This window comes from Scophthalmus maximus, chromosome 12, assembly GCF_022379125.1.
Source record: "Scophthalmus maximus strain ysfricsl-2021 chromosome 12, ASM2237912v1, whole genome shotgun sequence".
NCBI classification, from domain to species: Eukaryota; Metazoa; Chordata; class Actinopteri; order Pleuronectiformes; family Scophthalmidae; genus Scophthalmus; species Scophthalmus maximus.
The window spans coordinates 16,409,274-16,434,601 of NC_061526.1; the positions used below are offsets into that span (position 1 = coordinate 16,409,274).

At 45.5% G+C, this 25,328-nt stretch overlaps 5 protein-coding genes across 13 annotated transcripts; 2 read left to right on the forward strand and 3 right to left on the reverse strand.

The window, feature by feature from the left end:
* The first annotated feature begins 7 nt into the window (after window positions 1-7).
* On the forward strand, window positions 8-12,992 carry LOC118285881 (THAP domain-containing protein 5-like). 5 transcript variants are annotated; one of them, XM_035609813.2, is made up of 5 exons: window positions 8-60; window positions 2,091-2,176; window positions 9,520-9,699; window positions 10,544-10,730; window positions 11,004-12,992. In XM_035609813.2, the coding sequence occupies exons 4-5, from the start codon at window positions 10,590-10,592 to the stop codon at window positions 11,703-11,705; spliced, it is 843 nt and encodes a 280-aa protein (XP_035465706.2). In that variant the 5' UTR covers window positions 8-60; window positions 2,091-2,176; window positions 9,520-9,699; window positions 10,544-10,589; the 3' UTR covers window positions 11,706-12,992. The 5 variants fall into 5 exon arrangements, with proteins under 5 accessions (XP_035465706.2, XP_035465715.2, XP_047192144.1 ...); XM_035609822.2 differs by lacking the exons at window positions 8-60; window positions 2,091-2,176 and adding an exon at window positions 4,974-5,422; XM_047336188.1 differs by lacking the exons at window positions 8-60; window positions 2,091-2,176 and having other exon boundaries at window positions 9,306-9,699.
* On the reverse strand, window positions 177-4,857 carry LOC118285917 (aldo-keto reductase family 1 member B1-like). Its single transcript, XM_035609879.2, has 10 exons — window positions 4,705-4,857; window positions 4,253-4,420; window positions 3,208-3,324; window positions 2,525-2,602; window positions 2,288-2,410; window positions 2,088-2,194; window positions 1,892-1,973; window positions 1,331-1,414; window positions 1,026-1,108; window positions 177-931 (listed from the first exon to the last, which is right to left on the reverse strand). Exons 1-10 carry the CDS (start codon window positions 4,768-4,770, stop codon window positions 889-891), a joined length of 951 nt encoding a protein of 316 aa, XP_035465772.1. The 5' UTR covers window positions 4,771-4,857; the 3' UTR covers window positions 177-888.
* LOC118285939 (dnaJ homolog subfamily B member 9-like) lies at window positions 6,353-9,708 on the reverse strand. Its single transcript, XM_035609931.2, has 3 exons — window positions 9,569-9,708; window positions 8,952-9,289; window positions 6,353-7,910 (listed from the first exon to the last, which is right to left on the reverse strand). The coding sequence occupies exons 2-3, from the start codon at window positions 9,166-9,168 to the stop codon at window positions 7,420-7,422; spliced, it is 708 nt and encodes a 235-aa protein (XP_035465824.1). The 5' UTR covers window positions 9,169-9,289; window positions 9,569-9,708; the 3' UTR covers window positions 6,353-7,419.
* Window positions 12,897-14,128, reverse strand: akap14 (A-kinase anchoring protein 14). The gene has a single exon (XM_035609945.2). The coding sequence runs from the start codon at window positions 14,125-14,127 to the stop codon at window positions 13,627-13,629; it is 501 nt and encodes a 166-aa protein (XP_035465838.2). The 5' UTR covers window position 14,128; the 3' UTR covers window positions 12,897-13,626.
* On the forward strand, window positions 13,069-23,640 carry pnpla8 (patatin-like phospholipase domain containing 8). Of its 5 annotated transcripts, none has more exons than XM_035609694.2 (10): window positions 13,069-13,180; window positions 14,899-15,884; window positions 16,104-16,253; window positions 16,340-16,491; window positions 16,764-16,858; window positions 16,942-17,113; window positions 17,228-17,285; window positions 17,565-17,759; window positions 20,279-20,474; window positions 20,568-21,672. In XM_035609694.2, exons 2-10 carry the CDS (start codon window positions 14,910-14,912, stop codon window positions 20,840-20,842), a joined length of 2,268 nt encoding a protein of 755 aa, XP_035465587.2. In that variant the 5' UTR covers window positions 13,069-13,180; window positions 14,899-14,909; the 3' UTR covers window positions 20,843-21,672. The 5 variants fall into 5 exon arrangements, with proteins under 5 accessions (XP_035465587.2, XP_035465620.2, XP_035465604.2 ...); XM_035609727.2 differs by having other exon boundaries at window positions 13,101-13,180; window positions 14,903-15,884; XM_035609711.2 differs by lacking the exon at window positions 13,069-13,180 and adding an exon at window positions 14,005-14,152.
* Window positions 23,641-25,328: the final 1,688 nt, after the last annotated feature.

Sequence of the window (25,328 nt, forward strand, 5' to 3'; positions counted from 1 at the left end):
AACGGTGGGGACCGACGGGTTTGATCATCAGCCGCTGGAGTCTCCACGGGTGTAACACAGGTATAAACATACACACTGGTCACCATAAACTGTAGTAGGGAAGGGGACATTAAAATTATCTTTGATTCGGCAGAAAGATTTGGGGATCCAAGCTAATGTCATAAAGGATGGAGGGCTTCGCAGGAAAAAAAGAGGTCAATATTTTATTGTATCATGTATATTATAACACAGTCACATTACAGTAAAGGCTAGTTTTATCATAAGGCAAATAAGTTTGACACAGGGAAATTAATAACATCAATAAATACAGCATTAGTCCATGGGTTTAACGGAGTACATGTGATCAAAAAGGGATGAGCGATTATTACAAGCATAAATGTGGACTAGAATCAAGTGAAATACCAGCAGTTATAAAACCATATTTGCGGGAAACCGTCCGATCATAGTTCACGTCACCACGTAAACGCGGCTGCTCTCGTCACAGTCTTGATTTCCACGAGAAATGTATTTGCAAGCTTTCCCACCGTCGTCCTAACCCAATCTCACATGGTTTCACGTTATCATCTCGGTCAGTCATCTTTGCCCTTTTACTCATGTTTACTGTGTATAACAAGACCACATTATCTAACATAGTCATATCACCTCTGGCTAGTAAAAGCTTACAAAACTGTTCCTGGCCGAATTCTCTGCTAAATCCTGATCCACTTAAGAAAGCTCACTTGTGTAAGAAAAGTGAAAACTATTCTCCCCATGCCAACACAACCTACTGTCCAGCAGCGACAGCTCAGGAAATAGAATTCTCCAGAATCGGCCTCGATGACACGCCGTGTAGCATTTGAATTGAAAGAGAAGATGCAAAGCAGAAGCTGGAGTTTATTGGCTGACGAGTTAGTATTCTGTGTTCAGGGGGTAGTCTTTGTGTTTGGAGGCCCTGTGGGGAGAGGAAGAGGGTCAAGATGTTTTTTTTCCCAGATAAGGACAATTGAATCTGTTCATCTCTTTTATTTCCTCCGTCGTCTACTCACCACAGCTGTGGGAATCCTCTCCAATTCTTGTTCATGCTCAGCATGGTCTGCATGTCTTCTTCGCTCAACTCAAAGTCAAACAGCTGAAAAAGAAAGAACAGCCATGCAACTCAGAGCCCGGGGCAAAGCACCGCAGCAGCGGCTCTTTTTTGTGTTCTGCACAAATGGAACCCGTCGCCGACGCACACTAAAAATGGAGTTCAAATTGAAGAATAAAGCACACCGCACACAAATCTCTGCAAACCTCTGAATCTGAATTATCCAGGGATGAGAGCAATCTGGCGAAGACTTCAAGATCAATATACCTGGAGATTTTCCTTGATTCGATGGGGTGTCACCGACTTTGCGATGACGATCACGTTCCTCTGGGTGTGGAACCGAATGAGGACCTGGGAGGAAAACCGTTGAAACGCGTTAATCAAACATTACAGCGGCGTCTCCCTGAGCGCTCGTGCGTGACCTCACTTGTGGTGGTTCCCCGGTTATGAGTACGACGGTGCACCGCTGCACTGCTGAAGTTCCCATGGTCATTGCTTGTGACAAACTTTATTTTTATCCACCATGTATCAGTGCTGACTTTCTCCCTGCGGATTCCTGCTATTTTAACCTTTGCCGAGAAGCGTGACAAAACGTCCGTTTTACCCATTTGCCTGTTTTGCTTTCCTGAAAAACACATCACCATTATGAAATACCCGTTTGTTCCCTTAGTTCATGCTGTTCCCCTTGTGCGGCCACACGAGAGCATTTGCCCGTTTAGCGTATGATTCCTAAGTAATGAACGTGCTCCCACAATAAGCATGATTGGATTTAGGCCTTGGATCGAAAGAAATGAAAGAAAAGGCCACAAGGACGTCGTTCTCCTCTACCTGTGCTGGCGTCTTGTGGTACTTTTTAGCGATTGCCTCGATCTGAGGTTCGTCCAGCAGAGTGAGTTCATCAGGCAAAGCCCTTTAAAAAAAAAACAACAATTTTTAAAAAAAAGGATAAGTGACAGTTATTGTTAAAGCTGCCGATGCTTTTTCTGTGAGTGCGCTGTATGATATGGGACATTTCCTCTCTCACCAGGGTCTGTCAGGAGAGCCCAGGGGGCTGTAGGCCGTCACGGAGATGCCCTTCGAGTGGCAGTAGCCGATCAGCTTCTCCTGGGTCAGGTACGGGTGGCACTCGATCTGGGGGGGAAACGCTCCGAGGCTTTAGCTTTTACTTGCTTTCTCGCGCTGTATGTTTTGCCGGCATCCTATTGGGAATCTCGTTTTGGTCACCTGGTTGTTGGCGGGCTTGTACTTGAGGCCCGGCTTGTTGAGCACGGCCTCGATCTGGTCTCTGTTGAAGTTGGAGACGCCGATAGCCTTGACCAACCCAGCGTCCACCAGCTCTTCCATAGCCTGTTGGTCACATTGCCCGTTGTTGTCAGCGGCCTTGCTCTGCTACACCGCAGACGTGCATCATCACAGTTTGAAATTCTGCATCAGGTCACTTTAAAACATTTTTTTTTTTACCTCCCAAGTGTCCAAGAAGTTGCTACCGTCAGGAATGACCTGGTTGTGTTCGTCTAAAGGAAACAGGTTATCACCTGGCTGCGGTGAGAAAACGACAACAGAAGAAGTTGTTTTTGCTTTAGAACATGAAGTCAGATGGACACGTCTGAATGATTTTGCCACGGTGTATTTAATGTGTCGCCGACGTCCTCGGCCAGTGAATTGCAACCGCCACCTCTGATGTGGTGTCCTGAAAAATCGATTACGTCCGAATCCGAAAACATTTCTGTTTGATTCTCCCAACAGTGCCTCACCCTTCCCCCCTCTTGCTCTCACGTGTCCAACAGGGAGCGAGGCTTTAATCTGCTGCGCTGAATTCTCCCACGCCTCCCGTTTTACTTGGCCTCCCGCACTTGGGGGCAAATTTTTCTCCTTCAACGTACGATGACTAAACTCATCCTCCGCGCTCCAACATACAAATAACTTTATTTGTATGACTGGATTATTTATTAAGGAATTTGTATAACTTTTTGGTTTTTTTATGAGTTGCCTAACTGTACAAAATCTGTAGTTCTGTTGGGGAAATTGTTATTCCAAATTCAGAAAGCCTGCGGCGGGTAACTGTCTGCGAGGGTGTTTTCCTGAACAGATAAAATAGGCCAACGGTTGAGGGCCGGGCTGGGACAGGACAGTGTTGTCCTAACCTGGCTTCCCATAGGGAAGTGCATGAGGTACAGGTCCAGGTAGTCCAGTCTCAGGTCGCTGAGTGTCTTCTCACATCCTTTCCTCACCAGAGATGGAAGGTGGAAGGTGCACCACAGCTGTTGGAAAAACACAGAGATATCGGGTTGTGGCTGTAACTGTGGTGATGCATTTATTCCGGAGCGGCCGAGCCACACGCTGTATGTATATGCTCATTGTACATAGTAAAGTACATGTGATGAATTACGGGCGGAAGGAACATCATTGTAGTGTAACTGGGAAGTATACCATGACTAAAAGCAGAGTTGTATATGTCATTAACCAACCAGGAGGACAAAGGGTGATAACTGCCATGAAAGAAGAATGACTACAACAGACAAGATTCATATCTACATTTCCTTTGGCAAGCTCTGCTCTGACAATTTGATTTGTATTATGATTACTACTCGTTCGACCATATCCAAGGAGACACTCTGTGGGTTAGATTACTTTGAAATGTGGTCACTTGCTGATTGCAAATCGCGTGGCAATTATTGTAATCAGTAACGTAATCCATTGGATTTCCAAAATAATGTAGTCTAATCTGAATACTTTTTGATTACTTACAAAATCAAACATTGAAAATGTTGCATGTTATACCCAGAAAAAAAAGGCAAGACACAGCCTCAACATTTTGAGTTCCACAAATGAATCATTAAATCTGAACATCCAAAACGTTTTCAACGCAAATAAAATACATTTGCCACATGTAGCATTTACAAAATGAAAACAAAAGAAGCATTACCATTATCTATGAATCCTAGAAAAATTTAATAAAACCGTCAACAAAGGAGAGGAGTGATATAGTTTTGAGTAATGTGATATATGTTCTCAAGAAATTGTGATTTTAAAATTGCCGTATTTTAAAGACATATTATTATTTCCAATGTAATCTGGTCTGATTATAGCTACTTATATTTTGTGATGTAATTACCTAACCCACGATTACATGTAATCCGTTACTACCCAACCCTGCTGATGACTGGACGATCGCCAGTGGACCAGTACCTTACTGGTGATGAACAGATCCTCCCTCTTGACCATGCCCTGGTCGATCACTGCGCCAATCCCAGCCCCGACTTCTTCTTCGTTCTGGTACACAAGAGCGCCGTCGAAGTGCCTGTAACCGGCGCTCACGGCCAATTTCACAGCTTCGATGACTTTCCCCTGGTCTGCCTGCACAGTTAGGGTGACACACACACTTTGGTCAGTGAAACATGGCACTACTTAAATATATCATTCTAAGTTATGTTTAAAGCTATTCTACAGGTACAGTGGGTTCATAGCAGCGAGGCTTTTAATTCATTACGTTAAAAAAAACACATAATGCAGTTAATACAGAGAAGTGAAACACTGACAGGTAATGAGTGGAGATAACAAATTAAACACAAATCAAACCCACAGTCACACTGTCGATCACAGAGCTGCCTGTTCTGTCAGTATGCGTTGCTCAGCCTTACCCTCCACGTCCCCAGGCCCACAATTGGCATCGCTGCTCCACTGTTGAGTGTAACCGCTGGAATCATGTTGAAAATGTTTTTTTTCTTGCAGTTCTCGGCTTCTCGTCCAAGCGGGACTCTCTTACTACGCTCACAGACGGGGCGACCTCTCCGTTAAATGGCCCTGGGAGGGGGGGGGGGGGGGGGGGGGTTGTTCGTGAGCAGAGAGAAGATTCTGGATTCTAGGTTTGAAGTTTCCAGACCATGGAAATATCTTGGGGCCACAATGATATGGCTGGCACCAGCACGAATCGTGTGAATTTTGTGTTTGATGTGATGAATGGTTTGCATTGAGGAAAATGTAACTAATCAGGGTCAGGGTATATGGGTTCTGAACACTCCCTAACAATGTTTGGCCAAGAAAGAGTTAATGAGGCCCTCTTTCTTGAGTACACAACTAGGGTTTGAATTACGGGGGGGGCGGTTGTCGTCACATACCGTCACGCTTAATGAAAAACAGTGACTGTTATAAAACTTGATTCGATTAATCTGCAGCAACAACAAGAAAGAATAATTTCTTTTCTTTTCTTTTTCTTGTCCCCTTGGCAGCAGTGGGTGTGGAGCTGGTGCAGGCTGGGCAACTGCAAGTGATGTTATGAAAAGTAGAATCACCAAAAGGCAGAACAACACATTTTAAAATGCTTGGGCGTGTTCTAACAAGGAGGAGGAAAACCCTTGGGTATGTTACTGAAATGGCAAGAATCACTTAAAAATCACCAAAGGATCACATTGAATCACCGCACCAATTTCAATATAAATGGAATAATAGTGAGGAAGTGGGATTTTATGCAGGACATGTGTCCATAGGAGGTGACGGACAATTGCCTTGAGGGGGATTGAGCCACATGTCAGGGACAGAGTTGGACTCCGACAGAAACACGATGCACAACCAGCACACTGCTCTAAACAAGGTTATGCTCTCACACAATGTGAGCGTGAAATTATGTGCATGTCCATGTACAAATTAAACTTTTCTGGTATACCCCAGGGGCTGGATCATATCTAGCATCAAATGGCATATGAGGCGCATGGGGTGTCATGTGCAATGTGTACTTTTTTTCCTTCTTCCCACAACACGAACACAGTCGGCCATCGTTGTTTTCAATTTTTGCAATTGTAACTTCTTGTCTTCAAGTTATGTTTATTGACTTAATTCAAACTGAGCTGTTATATTCCACCCAAAAAAATGTTATTAGCTATGCTTCCCACAAGTAGATATTAAGTCATAAATAAACTCCCTTCGCCATATAATAACAATTGACGTTACTCATTTTTCTTGTTAACAAAACCCAAATGAAGTTAGTTTCTTTGGTAAACCCTGCCTTCCCCTGTGATGAAAGTACGCCCTCTACTGGATCTGATGTGAACAACAACAGCTTCCTTTAGTGAAGAACACCGTTGTGTCTCGTTGTCTAGCAGAATAACAGGAACTTTAAAAAAAATGGAGACTTGGCAGGATTTAGTCAGTCCCTCACTTCTCAACAATATTCAAATTAACAGGCAAAGATACAGTTTATTTAGATTAGTATTAACATTACCTGTGAAATAATTCATATTCCTGATTAAGACCAAGTAATGGATGGACTACTTAAAATTCAAAACAAATGCATTTGTTCTTGTAACTTTTTATTCATTCTTCAAACATATTGCAACAAATCAACTATCAGAGCTCTCTCAATGCACGCACGCACACAAGCACACACACGCGCACACACACACACACAAAGTGCAGACATCAGACAATGACATTAACATAGCACTGTCTTTGAACGATAGGCAACGTGAAGAGCAAAGGTACTGAATATTGCACATTATGATCAGTTCAGGGAACTTAACTTTTCAGACCATTCAGCTTCACTGGCAGACGACCCCCAGGACACTGTCACCATCAAAGCAACTGGTTAAACAGCTGAGCACACAAACAGTGCCGGTGGCTACGTTCACCAGTATTTGTCGTGGGACTGAGATTACGTTCCGACCCTGACTGAAGGAAGGTAGATGCAGCTCTGTAGAAAGAAGCTCAAAACGAGGTAACAGTTGATAATGGCTAACTTGGACACATCGCGGGATGTGAACACTCCCATTTTCACGACACAGTTTGATGCAAGTGCTATAAATGTGTTGAATCTTTGAGCTAATGAATAAAAACCAAGAAATAAAAAAATTTACAAATCTAGCAGTACACAAGTTCAGCATAACCTGGTTTTATATCCGCAAAAAGGGTTCATGTTGTAGAGAGCACAGTAATAGTATGGCCTTGTAAGCTGCAGGATGAATGTTTCGCAAGGTTATTACTGATGTTTAATACATCTTATTGCCTCTCTGCTAACAAAAGATAATTTAAAGTATCTTTATTTAGGCCATACCTGAGTCTAGTAAATTGTATCAGTAAAAATAATAAAACTGGAAAGGGGAATAATGAGGAGTTATCTAAATGAACCTATAACGTACCACTGTGCTAGGAGGAATAAGTGAGTTGTGAGTTATTGCTTGGAAGCAGCCGTTTTATCAGACCGGCTTGGATATTTGTTCCTAGAGGAAGTTACATACAGAACATCACAAAAGCCACACAAAACCATTCTCTGTTCCACCGAGGGGATAAATTAGCAATCAATTCCCCAAGCGAGTGTCCCGAGTGGCGGCCCTCTCATCGAGGGCCGTTCCCTGCTCCTCGTCTCAGGAGCAGTCGGTGAAGGTGGTCACCATGTTCCCCCTGCGCTGGGTCACTGTCCTGCAATGCTGCTTCCCCGTGCTCTGGAATCGGCTGTCCGTCCTGGAGCTGTGCGTGCTAAAGGAGAACATCTTCTCCAAGTCCTCAAACATGTCGTCGAAGAGTCCGCCACCAAAGCCCCCTTGCTGAAACTGTCTCCTCTGCCTGTTCATGGCCTCGCGGTGTGCCTGGAAGTGGCTGTCGAAGTGTCTCTTCTGATGGGCTTGATTTTGGGCGTGGGAGTGAAAGTGGTGTTGGTGCTGTTGTTCCTGCTGCTGCTGACCAAAAGAGTCATGGTCTTTGAAAATGTCATCGAAGTTGAAGTTGAAGGACTGGTGCTGCTGTTTGAAGTTGCCTCCTCCTCCTCCCCCTCCCCTGTGTCCCTCCCCTGGGGATGGGCCATGGCCAAACTGGTCATACTCTCGCCTCCTCTTATCGTCGGATAACGTCTCATATGCTGGAAGAGACAAATAAGCATTACGTCAGTTGTTGTGTTGGTCGCCGCCCAAACACTTGCTAAAGCAATGTAGCAATGTGTCATCATCCATTTCTTTGTCAACCATAGTAAACAACGCACATTGTAAATCAAGAGTTGTTTCCGTTTCCCATACATGAGCTTTCCCTGTGCAGGCCCATTACGAAGGAGAGTGTCTATTAATAGATTCCTATACATGTACATTCAGGCTTGTAACACTGAGCTGTTTTCATGAGGACGCATGTCACTTGACAACAGAAACAAGACAAGTCATCACAGGTGTTACACAGGAATGTCTTTCAGCAGATAAACAGAGACATTCCTCTTGAGGACCAATCGTATCAGGAAAAATTGTTACACAAATAAAACTGCCATTGGCATTTCTCTATTTATTTATATTTAGTATCTAACTCGTTTCAGGATGTTGCCTATATATTGCATGAACCAAATTTCAAAGAGACCAGGTATTTAAAATACAACTGATTCTATGTAGTTGGTAAAAAAATAAGGCGTATGATAAGATGGAACTTTATTGATCCTGAAGGAAATTCTTGGGCCAGATTTTGCTCCACAGTTACTGTACAGATAATAAAAACAATTAAGTATTACACTCAGGTATGATGGAATTTCGCATGGCTTCTCTCACACAGTAAAAGAAATTAAGAAATAAAACTAGTAACAGACAAATAGAAGCTGGAGTGAACAAATAAAGCGATGCTTGTGTGCAGAGTATTGCACTGGTTAAAATAAGTTTAGAGGAAACTATTTACGGAGGTGGGATGTTGTGAGTAGTTATCAATCAGGGACAGACAGGAAACCGCTGTGTGTGTGTGTGTGTGTGTGTGTGTGTGTGTGTGTGTGTGTGTGTGTGTGTGTGTGTGTGTGTGTGTGTGTGTTTCGGACAGAAACAAAAATACAATAGAAAAGAAAAAACTAAAAGACTAAAATAAGAAACTAAACAAAAATAGAATAAGTAGAATACACACACACACACACGCGCGCGCGCGCGATGTCCCCACTCACCCTCCGCTATGTCTCTGAACTTGGCCTCGGCGCCGGGGCCCTTGTTGCGGTCCGGGTGGTACTTGAGGGCGAGCTTGTGGAAGGCCTTCTTCACCTGGCGCTCGGTGGCGTCTCGGGGCAGCCCCAGGATGGCGTAGTAGTCCCTCGTGGCCAGGAGGAACTCGGAGATGAGCAGGACGTGCACTGCCAGCAGCAGCACGGACTGAGCTGAGGCCATTCTTCTTCTTCTTCTTCTTCTTCTTCTTCTCTTCTTCTTCTTCTTCTTCTTCTTCTTGGCACCTCTGCGGCTGTGGAGAGGACCGTTTGACAGCTCCGTTGACGGCGCGTCACACACACCGCTGACAGGAAGAGAGACGTTGAAAAGAGCGGTTGTGACATCAGTATTCGGGGGCCTTTTCAAAAACGAACACAGACGGATATAGGCTCATAATGTTATTAACTAGCATGTGCTAGCTAGTTCCAGAGAGACGTCGGGCTCACGACAATGACAACTCGCTGTTTTGATGAAAGGGGGGGGGGGACACTTAAAACGCTCTCTGACTTCTTAATGATCCTCTGTCGTTTGCAGACGAACCGGGCCGCGACGGAATCACACCCCAAAAAAACGAGACGCTTACCTGGAGACGAAGCAGCCCGGGAACGACCTCTGTCAGCCGCCAACAGTTCCAGCTGATGCGACGCGGAAAGCTGACTGTTGTTGACGACGCCGCATTCCTGAGCCGTAGCACCACGACTCGCAACGCCATTGGTTCGTCTCCCGACGCCGCGACTCGGTTCGCTCCGATTGGTGGAAACAGTGCGCACGTGGAGAGTGGGCGGGGGGGGAGGGGCTAGTCCGAAAAGAACACAACACGAGCGAGAGGATGAGCTGCGCTTATTTCCGTCTTCGCTTAATCGATTGAGGCGAGACACTTAAACATGCTTTCAGCCGGTTTCGTTTACCGGAGTACAATTCTTATCCTTTTAGTATACAATTGATATGAGTAGAAGATGTGTAAATAGTATTTTTTATATTTAATTACTTCCATATAGTTGGGCATCCGTTTGTAGTCGCGAGAGGTACGTGAACTCCCTCGCAGGTTGACGTCACCTCCGCTACCAGAGCTACAAACCGGAAGCGACAGTTTTTGGGGACTGTGTTGTCTCGACAGTTGTGGGTACAAATGTGTCTCAGCAAAGCGTATTAAATGTAGCTCGGCTGCAGTTATGCCGCGATACTGCGCCGTGAAAGCTTGCATAAACCGCGGGGGGAGTGCACCAAGACGAGACGACAAGAGAGTTAGCTTCTACCCGTATGTTTTATGTTATATGTTTGCCCTCTGAGTTGAAATGCATGGTGGGGTTTGACTGCAGGTGCTTCCTTCCTGTTCATCTTAGCGTCTTTCGTCAAAGATTAAAAAAAAAAATGTTATGGAGGCACTTAGACGTAATATGATGTGAGTGGTATATCATGTATGTCATGGTTATCTGCTTGTAACAGTGTATGAGGAGACTGTTGAATGAATGTGGAGAAATGATAATGTTAGTTTCCATTTCAAAACAGCCCTTTGTTGAGAGCTTCTCTCTCTCTCTCTCTCTCCCCCTCCCCAAAGATTCCCTTTGCAAGACAAGCCCAGGCTTCGGAAATGGGTGGACAACATGAGGCGGGAGGAGTGGACCCCGAGTCGACACCAGTGCCTGTGCAGCGAGCACTTCACAGGGGACTGCTTTGATATTCGATGGGGCATCCGCTACCTGAAGAACACGGCCGTCCCGACTATTTTTCCTTCCATTAAGAATGTATTGTACTCTACTGTTTTGTTTCTCCCTTTCTCAGAGTCTGTCGCACACACCTTCAAAAACCCAGGATGTTTTTAGTGTGTAATAAGCCAATGCTTCGTGTCTTTCATTCTTTTGCACTACGTTTGATTGAGCAGCACGTCTTTTCAAATTATATTAGAGATTCTCCTTCCTTGTTCACCACAGTTCCATTATAGACATGTAGCTTGCCACAGTGTTGTGCCTGTGCTTGCACTTTGCTGACTTTTGCATATACTCATTTCTTTTTCTCAGGATGGTGAGAAAAAAGGGAGCAGCTTTAAAAGGAGCCCCAAGTCCAAACCCGGGACTGTAGACGCTGACTTTGCGCCCGCAGAATTTGACTCTCCTCTCAGTAAAAGGTGCCAGTCAAGTACGGTGGACAACATTGTTGCCGAACACACAGAGAAAGTGTTTGAACTGCCACGGGTGTCGTACACTGGCATCCCCTGTCGTGCAAACCTGTGTGAGATACAGGCTGCTGCTTGTGAGGTACCAGGTGACAGTGAAATGCCGACAGCGTCCTACCTTGCACGTGCTCAGTGCGACAAGGCCCATTCAGAACAGCCCGCTGATGCTGATGCCGCTGTGACTGTGTTGTGCTGCGAGTCGCTGGGCCCTTTCTCGGACGGAGAGGCAAACATGGACGCAGCTGCCCTCCAAACAGCACTGGGCCAGGCTTTTAGCTTTGTCCCTGCGAAGATGGCTAATTACGAACCCACAACTTTCTTATTGGAGGAGAGCGGACCCGGTCAGGGAGAGCACATTTCTCTTTATGAGCACTCGTACTGCCGACCAGACACAGACGAAGATCAGCTCTGGAGTAAGATCTTGAGTTTGCATGCAAAGATCTTGGAGCTGGACCGCAGGGAGGAGAGCACTGTGGCCAACATCCGTGCTCTTGAGACTGAGGTGGCCCTCCTGAAGAGGGATGGGGCGGTTTTTAAAGAAAGGTAGAAAGATTTAGAAGGGTACATTTCATCCACGTTGCTATGATTTTGGCAAAAAAAAAATTATTTTGCACACATTTTGCACAAGCTCCTATAGATGCCATGCATAGAACATTGATTTGTGCCTGGTTTTGCACAACTTTGTCTGCATCATTTTCTTGAATTTCCATACTACTACTAGTTGTACTACTGATTGTCTTATGTCCACATGATGGCACTGTAGAGACATTTTCTGTCTTGTTGCTGTCTTGTTCTGTCTTCATAGTGACATTTTAAGGATTCGCCATGTCTTTTCATTCAGTAACTTAAATTAGAAATACAGGAGGAAAAACAAACGACAGGATAAGTGGATGTGTACATCTTTGATCTGTCAAAGAGCTAAGTGGTAAAAACACAGAGATGCCAACAGCTTGTATGTGCGTCAGCAGCCATTTTTAGAAGCCTTTGCAGTACATGAGAAAGCCAAATGTGTGATGTGTAGCTGCCATTGTGTTTCTCTGTGTCGTGACAACATACAAAATACTTTAATATGCAGATACAACAATGGTGACATCAATCTTCATAGAACTTTTCATTATAAAACCGATGGTATAACAGATTTCAGTCATCCTTGGTAATTTTTTTCAAATTCAGCTTGCAGTCCTCATAAAAAAGCTTTTATTGACCGAAACTTCAGATTTAAAAATTTATAAAACTATAGCTCTATATAACTTGATAATCAACAGGAGGGTTGTTAATAATGGAGAGCCTCATCACTGAATGTGTGGAGAGGATTTACAGTTGGAGTGTGACAGTGTGGACACATGAAGTACAATGGAGCAGTGACAATAAAACGACAATAATGTCGCCGCCACCACCTCACCCAGGAAAAACACAGTATAAGTAATGTGGGGACGAAGCAGAAACAGAGGATAGTGTCTCAGTGAGCAGTGTCTCTCATCTCCACCTGCTAAACGCACTTACTTTCTGCAGCTGTTTGTATGAGAGAGTAAGAGTTGGGAGGCCCGTATTGTGAAAGTAGACGAGCGCAACTCTGATTTTGTGCTTGTATGATACTCTGATAAATTATTTCAATATTGTGCAAAAATGGCATCTTACATGATGATTCTTGCCACCTGACTCCAACTTGATTTTACATTTTACACATACAGAGACACGCGCGCTGTTTTTGGGTGTGCACCAGTGATTATTAACCACGTTTCATTGTATTGTTTAATGCATAAAAAAATGTAATTCATTGTTTTCCACACCACTTTTTTGCTGTGTATTAAATTGTGATTTCTCATTTCAAAGACTTTGTGAGGAAAATGTGTCCAGTTTATTATGAAGATATTCTGTCGCCATCTAGTGGCAGCAGTAAAACATTGCCTAAAGCGGTAGGCCACTGCGTCACTTCCCGTCTTCTTCCTGTTTATGTTTCCCCCTAACCAGCTGCTCCACATAAGAATGAAAACAATTCGGCAACGGGCTGGTTTGTGAACGGTAAGAAGAATACGACATAGTTTGATGGGTGACATTGTGTAAAAGTCGATAAACTGACAGTACTCCCGTTCATTCTCGAACGAGGCTAGCTGCGGCTAATTAGCTCGTGGTCCGTAGCCGTGCAGCTGAATGGTTAGCAAGCTAGCGTTCGAGCACAGCGGTCGTGAGCTATTTGTTTCCTTTTAAATAAGCACGTGATTCAATAATAAAAAAAAAAACTACGTCGCATCCATTCATAGGTCTGAATCAGTGTGGTCACTCCTGGCGTGTAACAGTCTCAGTGGCGTCTCCCGGCCGCTAGCTTGCCATGTTGATGTTGAGCTGCTTTCTTCTGTAGCTACGGCAACAGACACATCACAGCCAACACTTGTTTGCCGGATGTAACTCGAGTCAATGATCCAGAAACCCTCTGGGTGTACCCTGCGCCGTCTTCATGTCAGCCGCTCTCAAAGCTGCACCTCGTTTCGGAGCAGCGTCTTGCTCTCGACGACGTCCGCCAGCCACTTCTCCCGGAACCGCGTCGTCGCCGGCGCGTGCAGCAGCCGGTTCGACTCCAGCACGAAGTGCACCTCCATGGGCAGAGCTCGGGGCTGGACGCTGGACGCGTGCATGGCGAAGTAGACGCTGGCCGTCCCCCGGATGGGCCTCCGCGGGGTCGGGGTGCTGAAGCGGGCCCGGTAGTGGTGGAAGGTGCGACGCTCCTGCTCGGTCGTGCAGAGGAAGTCCAGACTGTGGAGCCAGCAGGGCTGCACCTCCCAGGTCCGGATGTACTCCCCGAGCTGCCGCTTCCCCACCTCGACCGTGAAGTCTCCGCTCGCGACCCAGCTCACACTCGCAGGAAGCTTCCCCTCCTGCTCGTCCTCGGCGGTGGTCTGGCGGTCTCTCTCCAGCAGAGCTTTGACAAGTTGAGCTGACTCTGCTGTGAAGTTCACATCGTGCTCCTCCATCTCGTGACACCGATCAGCAGTCGAGGTGGAGGCTGGGATGGCGTTTCATCACATGGCCTATCTCTGTTCCCTTTCCTCCTTCAGTCTCCTCACACCTTTGATCTTCCCACACTTCTTGAGCTCCTTACCTTTGAACTATTCTCTCTGTGGGCCACCCTACTTGTCGTTAAAGTATTCAGTGTGTTCTGTGTGTCACTATTCCACAGCTGCTTCTTCAATGCAATTTGCCTTTGACCACAGTAATCGTGTGATCAGTATCACTACAGTGACATTTCGATCACTATCCCCCACCTTCCTGGTGCCTTTAAGAAGCAGCCCCTCTGGTTCAGACTCCGTCACAAGCGTCTGGGTGCAGGCTCCATCCTCGTCATCTGAGAACATAATCCTCTGTCGATCCAACTGGGAAAGAAAGCTTTGAAAAACAGACAGATCTTTGTCAACACATTCCTTTCCCCCACTGGGAAATTCAGCGAATGTTCATGATGGTGACAACTGACACAATCTGTTTTTGTTGTTAGGGGTTTCTATGGTTGCCAAGGTCAGCATGACATTAGGTGGAGCCCTCTGTTGGCCAACCTTTGACTTACATTGTTACATGCTGCAGCGCAGAGGGGATTTTGGTTTTGAGAGGATTTCCATTATGGGAAGCTGCGCAACTAGCAACATTGATAATTGCCCCATCCACTGAATCCACTTTAGTTCATGGGAAGTAACTGTGACCAGGTTGCGGAGCGTTCAGTTCCTGATTCAGTTCCCCTCTTTTGTTCCCAGTTAGCAGACGCATGTCGCGGATCAGGACCACGCTCGACAATGTCACCAAGGCAGTAGGCAGCACCGACCTCATCTCCAAGTTCTCCCGCTTCAAGCCCGGCGGTGCCGCTGTTGGCTGCTCTCATGCGGAAAAGGTTTTGGCCAAATCCGAGACCCCGAATAACACGGCTCCTCCCTCGTCAGCCGGGGCGACCATGAAAGACGAGGGCGGAGGTGAGAAGAACGCGTCAGAGGAGGAGTCGGACAAGCGATGCCTCCAAGCTACAGAAAATCCTTTTGTTGCCACCAAACAGTCCGCGTCCGGTTTGGCTTCAGTGGCAAATGTGTCCGCGTCGGGCTCGTCCGCCACTGTGGCAAAACAAACTATGCAGCTGTTTCACCCGGCAGCTCTTTCGACCAACATGGATGAGACCTACAACACACTGGCTCAGCATATCAATAATTACTTTGGCAGCAACACACAGGGAGAAGACGGAGAGAACAGGCCACTGCAGCAGGACAGACGAGGGAATGATGTTGTTTCTGAGCCTGCCCCTCAACCTGCCTCCCAGAGAACTGCGGAACCCATTCTTATTTTGTCTCCAGTGGCAGAGGCGAAGAGTACTGAAGCACCGACTACCTCCCCTGTCCAGCCCTGTCCATCGGACAAGCACAGTCCTCCAGTAGGGACGCCCTCCGCTGACAGCCCCGTAACAGAACATGCAGATCAATCCATCCCTGTGCCGCCTGCTACCTCTGCTAAAAAAGGCTTCACCCGCTACCTCTCCTACCCTCGGCCCAGCGTCCAGACTTTTGTTGGCAGTTACATTGCACCACTGGTCCCCAAATTCAGAGGTGATTCCAAGAGCAATGCAGCGGCTGAGAAAGACAAGGCCTCAGCGGTCGCCGTGGAAGAGCCAACTGTAGTCAAAGCAGCGCAGAAGACAGACGGCGACGAGGAGAAAGCGGATAAAGTGAAGCAACAGCTGTTGACTCAAAGGCAGAAGGTGAGATGCTCAGTAGGGCTCTGATGAAAATTGAGATGTTGTAAATGATTTAATCTTTTCAAAATGGAACAAAAACCTTTAAAAAGTCTTGTGTGAAAGAAAATGAGGCTTTGAAAAATCCATTACATTCCACACATTTTTTATGTATAATGTGCAGGAGGCCCTAAAATTGTAAGGTGGCCCTAAGTTTTTGTTCACGCTGTATATTTTGTTGTGCAGATAATAGCCAGGGTGAGCGTAGACAACAGGACCAGAGTTCTGGTGAAAGGCCTTCAGAGGGTCACGGATGTCAAACTCCTCACCACTCGAGTGGAAGAGCTCAGCTCTCACCTCCTGGAATTCCCGGAGACGCGAGGTGTTGCTATCAAGGTCAGTGTTTTGCACAGCCCTCAAAATTTTTCAGCAAGAGGGGAAATCTAGCAGTTCCCTCATCTGTGTCACAATGTCACCTTTAGGAGAGAGCAATGCCGTGCCTGCTGCGTTTGCGCCAGGCCCAAGACCTTCCTCTCCAGGCCGCCGTGAGGGAAGCACTGGCCCTGGTTGGCTACAACGAACCAGTCAAAGGCCGAGGAATTAGAGTCTTGGCCATAGATGGAGGGGGAACAAGGTGAGACATTTTCCATATTAAGAAAAATCCAAAGAAATATACAATTGCTAATTTATCTACGTCAGACACTAGAATTAATTTGCCTCAATGTTTGACAACTGCCAAATAATTAAAACTAATGTGTTTTTATTCCACCAGAGAAACAGAAACAAACTACTATTACAGGCCAAAATGATTCAACAATCTTTATCTTTTATCTGTTTATAGTTTTAATACATTAAGCTGTATTTTAACTAGTCAAGTTCTATATAGATTGTATAACTGTGTCACAGGGGACTGCTAGCCCTGCAAACTCTACAGAAACTGCAGGACATGACGGGGAAACAAGTCCACCAGCTCTTCGACTACATCTGTGGAGTCAGCACAGGTTCGTCAACCTTTACCCCCCCCCCCACATGTGATTCGATGCCAACTACCCTTTGCACATAAACCATTGTTCCTTTGGTTCAGGTGCTATCCTGGCCTTCATGTTGGGGATTTTTCAAATCCCCCTGGAAGAGTGCGAGGAGATGTATAGGAAGCTGGGCTCAGACGTGTTCAAGCAGAACGTCATCGTGGGAACTGTGAAGATGGGCTGGAGCCACGCATTCTATGACAGTGAAATCTGGGAAAACATCCTCAAGTCAGTCTGTTAGGACTTCTGTCATATCATTAGCACCATAATTGATCCTGACAGAGAGCCGCAGGCGTGGTGTACTTTGTCCTTTTCTTGAATCCATTTGTTTGTGTTCTCCAGGGAACGGATGGGTGAAGGGTGTATGATTGAGAGTGCCAGGGACCCACACTGCCCGAAAGTTGGTCACAACCCTTTATCTTTACACTGTTGAGACAAATTCCAAATTTTTGCATGGGTTAATTCTATTTGAGTATATCTAAACACACATACACACACACGCGCGCACACATACACACACACACACACACACACACACACACATTTATATTTCAGTGTTGGAATGCATGTTTTTCGGGGGGTTCTCCTCTGTACAGCTAAGTAGGGAAAAAATTAAATAATAAACATTGAGATGACCTGCTATGCTTCTTGTTAAACAACCTCTTTTTTTGTCCACCAGGTGTCAGCAGTAAGCACCGTTGTGAACAGGGGTTTACCTCTGAAGGCCTACGTGTTCAGGAACTACAGATTCATGCCTGGAGTGAGATCCCACTACCCAGGAGACTGCAAACACAAAATGTGGCAGGCCATCAGGGCCTCTTCTGCCGCCCCGGGATACTTCCAGGAATGTGTCCTGGGAAAAGACCTTCACCAGGTACGACACCAAGCAGAGAGCGCTGGGAGACACCTTTGCAAAAGTTTAGGGCAGCTCAGTTTAGTTCAGTTACATGACTTTTAAATATGGAGGCATGGTAAAATTACCGACACAGGTTGAAGAATAGATAAAAAGCCCAGCAGCAACACGGTCGACTCTGGTCGGAAATTGCCACGCTGATCGCTATGGCGATCCGGGAAGTCACATCAATGGATTAGTGCGAGAGCGTAATTTCCTTGAGATCTTTTTAATCAATACTCTTCCACTGTGATGCTGCGTCTTGGAAAAGACCGGTGCCAAGGACAGAGGCACAGTGGACTGCACTGCAGTGTGTGTGTGTGTGTGTGTGTGTGTGTGTGTGTGTGTGTGTGTGTGTGTGTGTGTGTGTGTGTGTGTGTGTGTGTGTGTGTGTGTGTGTGTGTGTGTGTGTGTGTGTGTGTGTGTGTGTGTGTGTGTGTGTGTGTGTGTGTGTGTGTGTGTGTGTGTGTGTGTGTGTGTGTGTGTCAGTCTAGCTGATGTGAAAAATGGCCAGAATTTTAATATATCATTTACTTTTGCTTGTGCAGTGATAAAATAGCAGTCCTCTGTATAGTGACCTGAGAACACATGGGTAATTTTTCCGTTTGGTCACAGAGGCAGGCAGGAATAGTGGAGGAGGACAAATAATTAGGTATAAGTAGCAGGTCAGTGAATGAAAATGAGGCTGTTTAGGTTCTTGTACTGTTTCAGTGATCACAATTCATTCTTGATGAAAGCATCTGATAAATGACTTTAAAATAAAAAAGTATTACAGCACTTTACTTACGACCACTATGATCTTTTTTTTTAAGACCACTTGGGTGTGCCTTTTGGGAGCTGTTCAAATAATGTGTTAATTCATAGACTCGATTATTAGGCCAGATATCTTTAGATGTTTTTATGGGCAGCGATTAAGCTCAAGGCTTAACTTCATTTTGATAACCTACTTAGTCAAAATTAGCTTTACCCCCCCCCCCCCCCCCCCCCCCCCCCCCCCCCGACATTTCCTAATGCAAGAGCCCTGGTAGATGCCCCTTTACTGTGTTTTAGTCAATAACATCCTATTAACTGACCTAAGCTTTGATTACTTTTTAAAAAAAAATTGGCTTATTGTTGTTTCCATTTGCTTAGATTCCTCTTGGAGCTGTGTATTTTTTTTTATCGACAGTTTGAGCTACTTTTGCCGCCCACCGGTCTCACTCCCACTCTAGTTTTCAGGACTAGCAGCGGTATTTCTCGGCAGAATTCTGCCGTCGCTCCGCATCAAAAATGCGAATAAACACAGCGGAGAGAGAGAGACATACACTCGCAGACTCGGCGTTGAGGTGAAACTTGCTGCAGGCCTTGATTATACCGCTCAGTCGCAATAATGCTCGATGATTTTCCCGCATTCGCCTGTTGACACAGATCAGCATTTTGATTATGTGTCCGTTCATTCGGGTGAGACCCCGGGGGAGGGGGGTGAGGGGTCGAGGGTCAGAGCTGAGCAGCAGCTGTGCAATTAACCTGCTGCCTCCACGTTGTGTTCCATTGTTTCGATAGCTTTCACCTGAGGGCTTCATCATCACCACGCAGGTTAAGTTTAATTCATGAAATCAGGTCCAAAATACTTCTGATCCTTACCCTCCATCTTTCTGCATTGTTTATTGTTTACTCTCCTTTTCATATGCCACATATTGTTTGTAATTTGCCCGAGAAGAAAAACCAATGCGGAGATTTAACTCTTTTTCAAAATGCATTTCTTCTGCCCGCCCGCCCCGTCCAGAGGCATGGAAGTGACCTTTACCCCAGCTCCGCTGGGCAGCGTCGGACCTCTTGTGTGCCACACTCTCCGTCTCCATTAATGCGAGCCAAAAGCGCTTGAGTGGTTGGATAAGTTCCATCGCTGAACTAGGGGGGAAAAGACTTAAGAGTGTTTAGCACTAAATCAGTCCTGGCGTCCATTCAGCCTGTTTGTCCCCGCTTCTCTCATTGTCGCTGTCATTCAGTACGGTAACTCTTTCCCCATTCTGGTAACCCTTTTTTGTGTGAAAACCACATCCCATGCCCAGCGGAAAAGCAAGTAAATAATGAATTGTAAGAATCCTGATTAAATCATAAAGGAGTACAATACTGATGAAGGGATCACTGCTGAATTCAAGTCATTGCAACTATTCTCTTCATGATTTAGGTCAGTTCTGGTCCAAATTACCCCCAAAAAGACATATTTTAGCTGTTGATGGCTGCTTTTCCGGTTGTTTACTTCTGAATAAACAGTTGCTGTTTGCTAGCGCAGCACATCTCTGGCCCGGGAGCTTCTTTTCATTCGCCCTAAAGCTGTGTAGCTCTGGGACAGCGTGTCCTCTTCGCCTCATCTGTCCCCTACAGGCTGTCACCTCGAATATATTCAAACTAGAGGGCGCTTGTCGTGGACACAAAGTTCCCTTTATGTGAATGTGCGAGTGAACACATTTAACTGATGAAGAAGAGACGCTGAAGGTGTCTTTTCTTTCGTCTTTAAGGACGGGGGACTCCTGATTAACAACCCCACGGCCTTGGCCATCCATGAGTGTAAGTGTCTTTGGCCAAACACACCCCTGCAGTGCGTGTTGTCTCTGGGCACCGGACGGTACGAGACGGCCGGCAAGAACAACACAACCTTCACGAGCCTGAAGACCAAGCTCACCAATGTCATCAGCAGCGCCACAGATACCGAGGGTAAGGACCCCCACAAATCTCGCGCGGTCAGATTTTGGTCTTGTGTCAGATTATGACTGCTTAAAACTCCCCATCCATCCTTTTGTTTCCCAGAGGTGCACACCATGCTGGACGCCCTCCTGCCGCCGGACACCTACTTCCGCTTCAACGCCTACATGAGCGAGGACATCCCGTTGAACGAGAGCCGCATAGAAAAGCTGAACTTCCTCAAGGGCGAGGGCGAGCGCTACCTGGAGCGCAACGAGGCCAAACTGAGGAAGGCGGCAAGCGTGCTGTGCCAGGAGAAGAGCAGCATCCAGAGACTGGCTGAGTGGGCCAAGCTCAAGTCCGACATGTACGAGGGGCTCCCCTTCATCTCCAAGCTGTAGTCCTCAGCCCGGCAACAGAGTGACCACTCAAAGTGTTTTTAAGGTAAGAGGACCCAGAGTGTCAAAACTCCCGATAACTGAAAGGGATCAAAGCGGACACACTTTTTTTCAAAGCATTTTTGAGAGGCTATCTGAAACGAAATAGTAAATGTTTGAATAATAAAGATCATCATTCATCATCAACACTAAGAGATGATTATTCCTGAAAAAATAAAGACGGCACGATTAATAGTGATGTGAAAAATAAAATGCCGTGTCATTTATTGTTTATATGACAAAGACGGCGGTATGCAGCTGTTGCATGACCGAAAAACGATTATTTTGTAAAGACTTGTGACTGCACTTCCATTTCCTGTAACTTAACTACATGAAAATGTAATTTCACAGATGATGCACAGTGAGAACATAAACGCAACTACCTGTTTTTAACACTGTACATACAGTAGACCTCATGCACCATGTAAAATGTAAACAATATTTGATGTAATATTGAACTCTTTGAGTGTGATTGCTAGACTTTTAGGATAAGATGAAAGAAATACACTGTCCTGTATTGACACAGAGCCATACTGAAATCTGTTCTCATGATTAACTATTAGGAGATCAAGCATTATTCTTTTTGTACAAATCAGGCTTTAATCTGTAGACTGATGAATTAGTGTGAAACTTTTGCCTTTAATCTCCATTTAGCCCAATTTCCTGGGCCCTTAGTTTGTTTAAAATAACCCTGATTCCCTTCGTTTCCCCATGAATTTGTGGAATGCAAAAATTAAAAAAAGAAAAAGTGTCATGAAATAATAAAACTTGGTTTTCAAAAGCCTTGAAATACATTCTGTTCTTCCGACCTTATATTCTCATATTATAACACACACACTACAAAGAGTCCCACAATAGATTTGCCACAAAGGAATGCCAAGTGGCTTCCTATGATGAATGCCCCCCCCCCCCCCCCCCCCCCCACCAATTCCACACAATGATTTTCAACTTTATTGTTTTGATCCCCCTTGAAGATCAACTGAAATTCCGCAGCGTAATTCCTCCCAGTCACACCGTTGTTACCCTAATCGACTTGAACAATGTGCCACGAGGATCCATGCGTGCAAACCTCCACAACAGTGACACCTGCCACAAACACAGAATAAGACGTCAAAGCTTTTCACTTGACCGGTGCCTCACTCCTGTCAGTCTTACAAACGGTCTGACTGATAGATTGACGGCCCGCCTTTTTCTTCCAAGCGCAGTTTGAGCTTTGCCATGGTTATCTTCATCCAAACGTCAGCGCCTGATTTATAGATGTGCTGCCCACATTTGGCCTTTCCTGATAAGTTTTTTACCGAGTAAACTGAGACTGATCATACAAGAATATGAGTGCAAAAGTTAAGCCTTTTTGTTATTGTAACTGTGATTCAAGACAACGTTCGTGTGAAAAGTAATCAATTTCAAATCTGACAGACAGGCACCTGCAAAGCTTAAGATGCAGAGGTTTCGTTGGATCTTTGTGAGACGTCGCTGAGAAACGGCACAGTCTCTCCACGTCTTGGACGAGCACAGTCAAGAAGAAAGACAAGTGAGGCGAGCGTGGGATTAACACTGCCGATGTTCGGCAGTGTTAATCTCACGAGGCTGGGATTACATGAAGGTGTGGGACACACACACACACACACACACACACGTACTGTACATAAGGAGTGAGAGAAATAGTTTGTACCACTCCGCTATTAGTTGCATGTTGTGGCAGGAGCTGTCTGTCTCCCCCTCCTCCTCTTCAAGCAGAATTGGATCGTCTGGTCTCATAGTGTTCCCTAGCAACCACTATAGCTCCCCTTCTCGTTTATAATCTTCCCAATGTACGCGTGCCTACATTTGCCTAAAATTACCCCCGATCGGGGAGACGACGTGTTACACAATCAGGCCTCTTAGTTTCCTGCCATGAGAAGCGTTTTGTCAGTTTAAAGTCCAGGGGGGAAAAATGTATTTATCTATCGTTTGTTTTTTCGAAGCTCCCGCGGTTGGCACACACAGCCTGTCATCTCCTCACACAAACAAAGTGCAAGCATGTGAGAGGAAGTTTGTATAAGTTGCCATACCTTTTGTTTTTGTCATGGCTCTCTGCTTTATTTTTCTAGTATATATTCTGGGAAATGAACACAGTTACATAACTAGAGCCTTCTCATAACATGTCATCACAATGTACGCGTTTACAGTTGCTCCAATAATTGCGAGTGAACCGTCCAAAAGGTGCCTGAGGGGTTAGAAGTGTGTGTGTTTGTGTAGATGCCCACACAGTAACAGAAATGAGGAAGAACCAATTCATACGTCACATCCATCACTGCAGAGGACTAATCACCCAAAGGGCACATGAGAGGGATTCATATGGAATCAGTCCGACCGATTCTGGTCGCCGCGCCCGGGCCATCGCAGTCCGTACTTGTCAGCCGCTTCACGCCGGTGTTTTGTCAGATGTGGCTCACTGACCAAGTTTGGGGAAAGGCTGCTGTGTAAACAATAACAGTATCTGGTCGCTGTCAAAGAGACATTGTCTCACCATAATATATCCCGGTCTGTATAAACTGGTTTTAAAGTACACAGAGCCCCGGAGAGCAGACAATAGGATCCGAAAGATATAATCTCCTAACTGGAACAAGTGAAGAGTTTGTACTTGCAAATGATTTTAGCACAAATCTAATCCATTAAAAATAAAATTAAAATGATGCTTTTACATCAGTTCTTCAGTAAAATATCCTTCTGGAACAGAGAGACAGTCGACCCACCGTTTCCGACACGTTGATGGAAATATGTGGAAAGCACCGGGGAGTATTTCACACTCCACGGCGGCATGTCGGTAATGTCACAGCGCCCAAATAAAAAAATACATCTGTCAGTCGCCACACATCTTCTCATTGAAAAGACTTGACAGAGCAGTTGACACAGTGGTGTGGCCCTCCGCAGATCTCTGCCAGTCGGTTAGTGTGGGGACACACACACACACACGCACACACGCACACACACACACACAGAAACACACATCCTATTTATCCAACAGCCTTTCATGGATGTGCGTGTCCACCACTGCAACGTCTGTGCGTCATCTCAACCGCTTTATATAACGGAGCAGTTTTTCCATTTCAGTCAGTGCGATGGTGCATAACTTATGTCGCGGCCCTGGAGTCACACATGTAGAGAAACACCAACACGGTTTCTTTTTTCTTTTTCTTTTTCTTTTTTCAATCCCATGTTAAATACCACGTTTCATGAGAGGAGCCTCTTTGTTTTGGCCTTGTCACCATTACTCGTAGAATCGGCGCTTGACTCAGTAGTGAACGCTCATGCCCCTCGGCCCGGATGAGTGTTACAACATGCATTTATCATGTTAAGAAGCAGTGCATGTATACTCTTTTTTTCCCCCACCGTGCTGATGACCTGTACATGCCTTAGAGGGAGCTACACGTAAGCCAGGGCCCTAAAAGCCCAGCACACGCTTTGTCTTTTTTTTTTTTTTTTTACTCTTGACATTTTTCATTACAATTAATGGTGAAAATGTGCGACTGCTGTTTAAACACACGTCAAGTGTGAGTGTGTGTGTGAGTTTTGGCAGACGAAGAGAGCGAAACAGTAACAGTGTGTGTGGACATGACTGGTATTGATGGCCTATACGTGTCGGTGACGAGGTTTTGAGTGTGTGTAAGACCTGCACCAGGTTGGACCTGAGCGATGTGGGACGGGGTGATGGGCCGTTCACACGCAGCTGTCACGTGAGAAGAAGCGTCTGCTGTTCAAGACGTGATGCAGATTGAGTGGATCAGTAATGATAATGTGGTGTGCAGTCAGGTGTTTGACACCAATGCTGTGTGTGTGCGTGTGTGACCTAAAAGGCCACCTGTCCTGTGCTGATGGCTACCTAACACCTGGCTCTCACATTAGACATCAGGAAACATCTAGAATCTGCAATAACAATTTACTAAGTCTGAAGCTGCTTCATGATAAAACAGAAAGGACAACACATTAATTCTAAAAAAATAAATATATGATTATGAAAGATACAGATAAAAAAAAGGCTTAACACTAAAAAACTAAACTAGATGATGGTTCCCACTGACAAAGAATGCTGCAGGTTAATCTACTCACTCTCTCACTCTCTCTCACACACATACACAAACACACACACACACACACACACACACACACACACACACACACACACACACAAACACACACCCTCCCTGCACCGGATTGGAAGCACAGAAAGATAATAGACGCAAGAGACAGAGGTCTCACTCTGATATGATCTCCACCTACCTACAAGTATAGCTTCATATCAGATCTGAATCCGAGTTTATTGCCGTGTTGGTTTTCACATGCAAGGAATTAGAATTTTGGATTGTTGTACATCTCTTTGACATTGCTAATCTGAAAGAAACTAGTTAATATTTGATAAATGCAGAGAGACCAGAGTAGACACCAGAGTCGTTTCGGGTTTATTAATGGA

Bases quoted from the DNA above. Each gene is read 5' to 3' on its own strand.
- LOC118285881 (XM_035609804.2), top strand. From the start codon at position 10,158: ATGCCGCGATACTGCGCCGTGAAAGCTTGCATAAACCGCGGGGGGAGT. The intron at 10,244-10,543 runs GTATGTTTTATG...CCCTCCCCAAAG, and splicing joins AAGAGAGTTAGCTTCTACCC to ATTCCCTTTGCAAGACAAGC. The intron at 10,731-11,003 runs GTATTGTACTCT...TCTTTTTCTCAG, and splicing joins TTTTTCCTTCCATTAAGAAT to GATGGTGAGAAAAAAGGGAG.
- LOC118285939 (XM_035609931.2), bottom strand. From the start codon at position 9,168: ATGGCCTCAGCTCAGTCCGTGCTGCTGCTGGCAGTGCACGTCCTGCTC. The intron at 7,911-8,951 runs GTGAGTGGGGAC...TGTCTCTTCCAG, and splicing joins GTTCAGAGACATAGCGGAGG to CATATGAGACGTTATCCGAC.
- akap14 (XM_035609945.2), bottom strand. From the start codon at position 14,127: ATGGAGGAGCACGATGTGAACTTCACAGCAGAGTCAGCTCAACTTGTC.
- pnpla8 (XM_035609694.2), top strand. From the start codon at position 14,910: ATGTCGCGGATCAGGACCACGCTCGACAATGTCACCAAGGCAGTAGGC. The intron at 16,254-16,339 runs GTCAGTGTTTTG...TGTCACCTTTAG, and splicing joins CGCGAGGTGTTGCTATCAAG to GAGAGAGCAATGCCGTGCCT. The intron at 16,859-16,941 runs GTTCGTCAACCT...CCTTTGGTTCAG, and splicing joins CATCTGTGGAGTCAGCACAG to GTGCTATCCTGGCCTTCATG.
- LOC118285917 (XM_035609879.2), bottom strand. From the start codon at position 4,770: ATGATTCCAGCGGTTACACTCAACAGTGGAGCAGCGATGCCAATTGTG. The intron at 4,421-4,704 runs GTAAGGCTGAGC...CTAACTGTGCAG, and splicing joins TGGGCCTGGGGACGTGGAGG to GCAGACCAGGGGAAAGTCAT. The intron at 1,415-1,891 runs GTAGAGGAGAAC...TTTTCCTCCCAG, and splicing joins ACCACAAGACGCCAGCACAG to GTCCTCATTCGGTTCCACAC.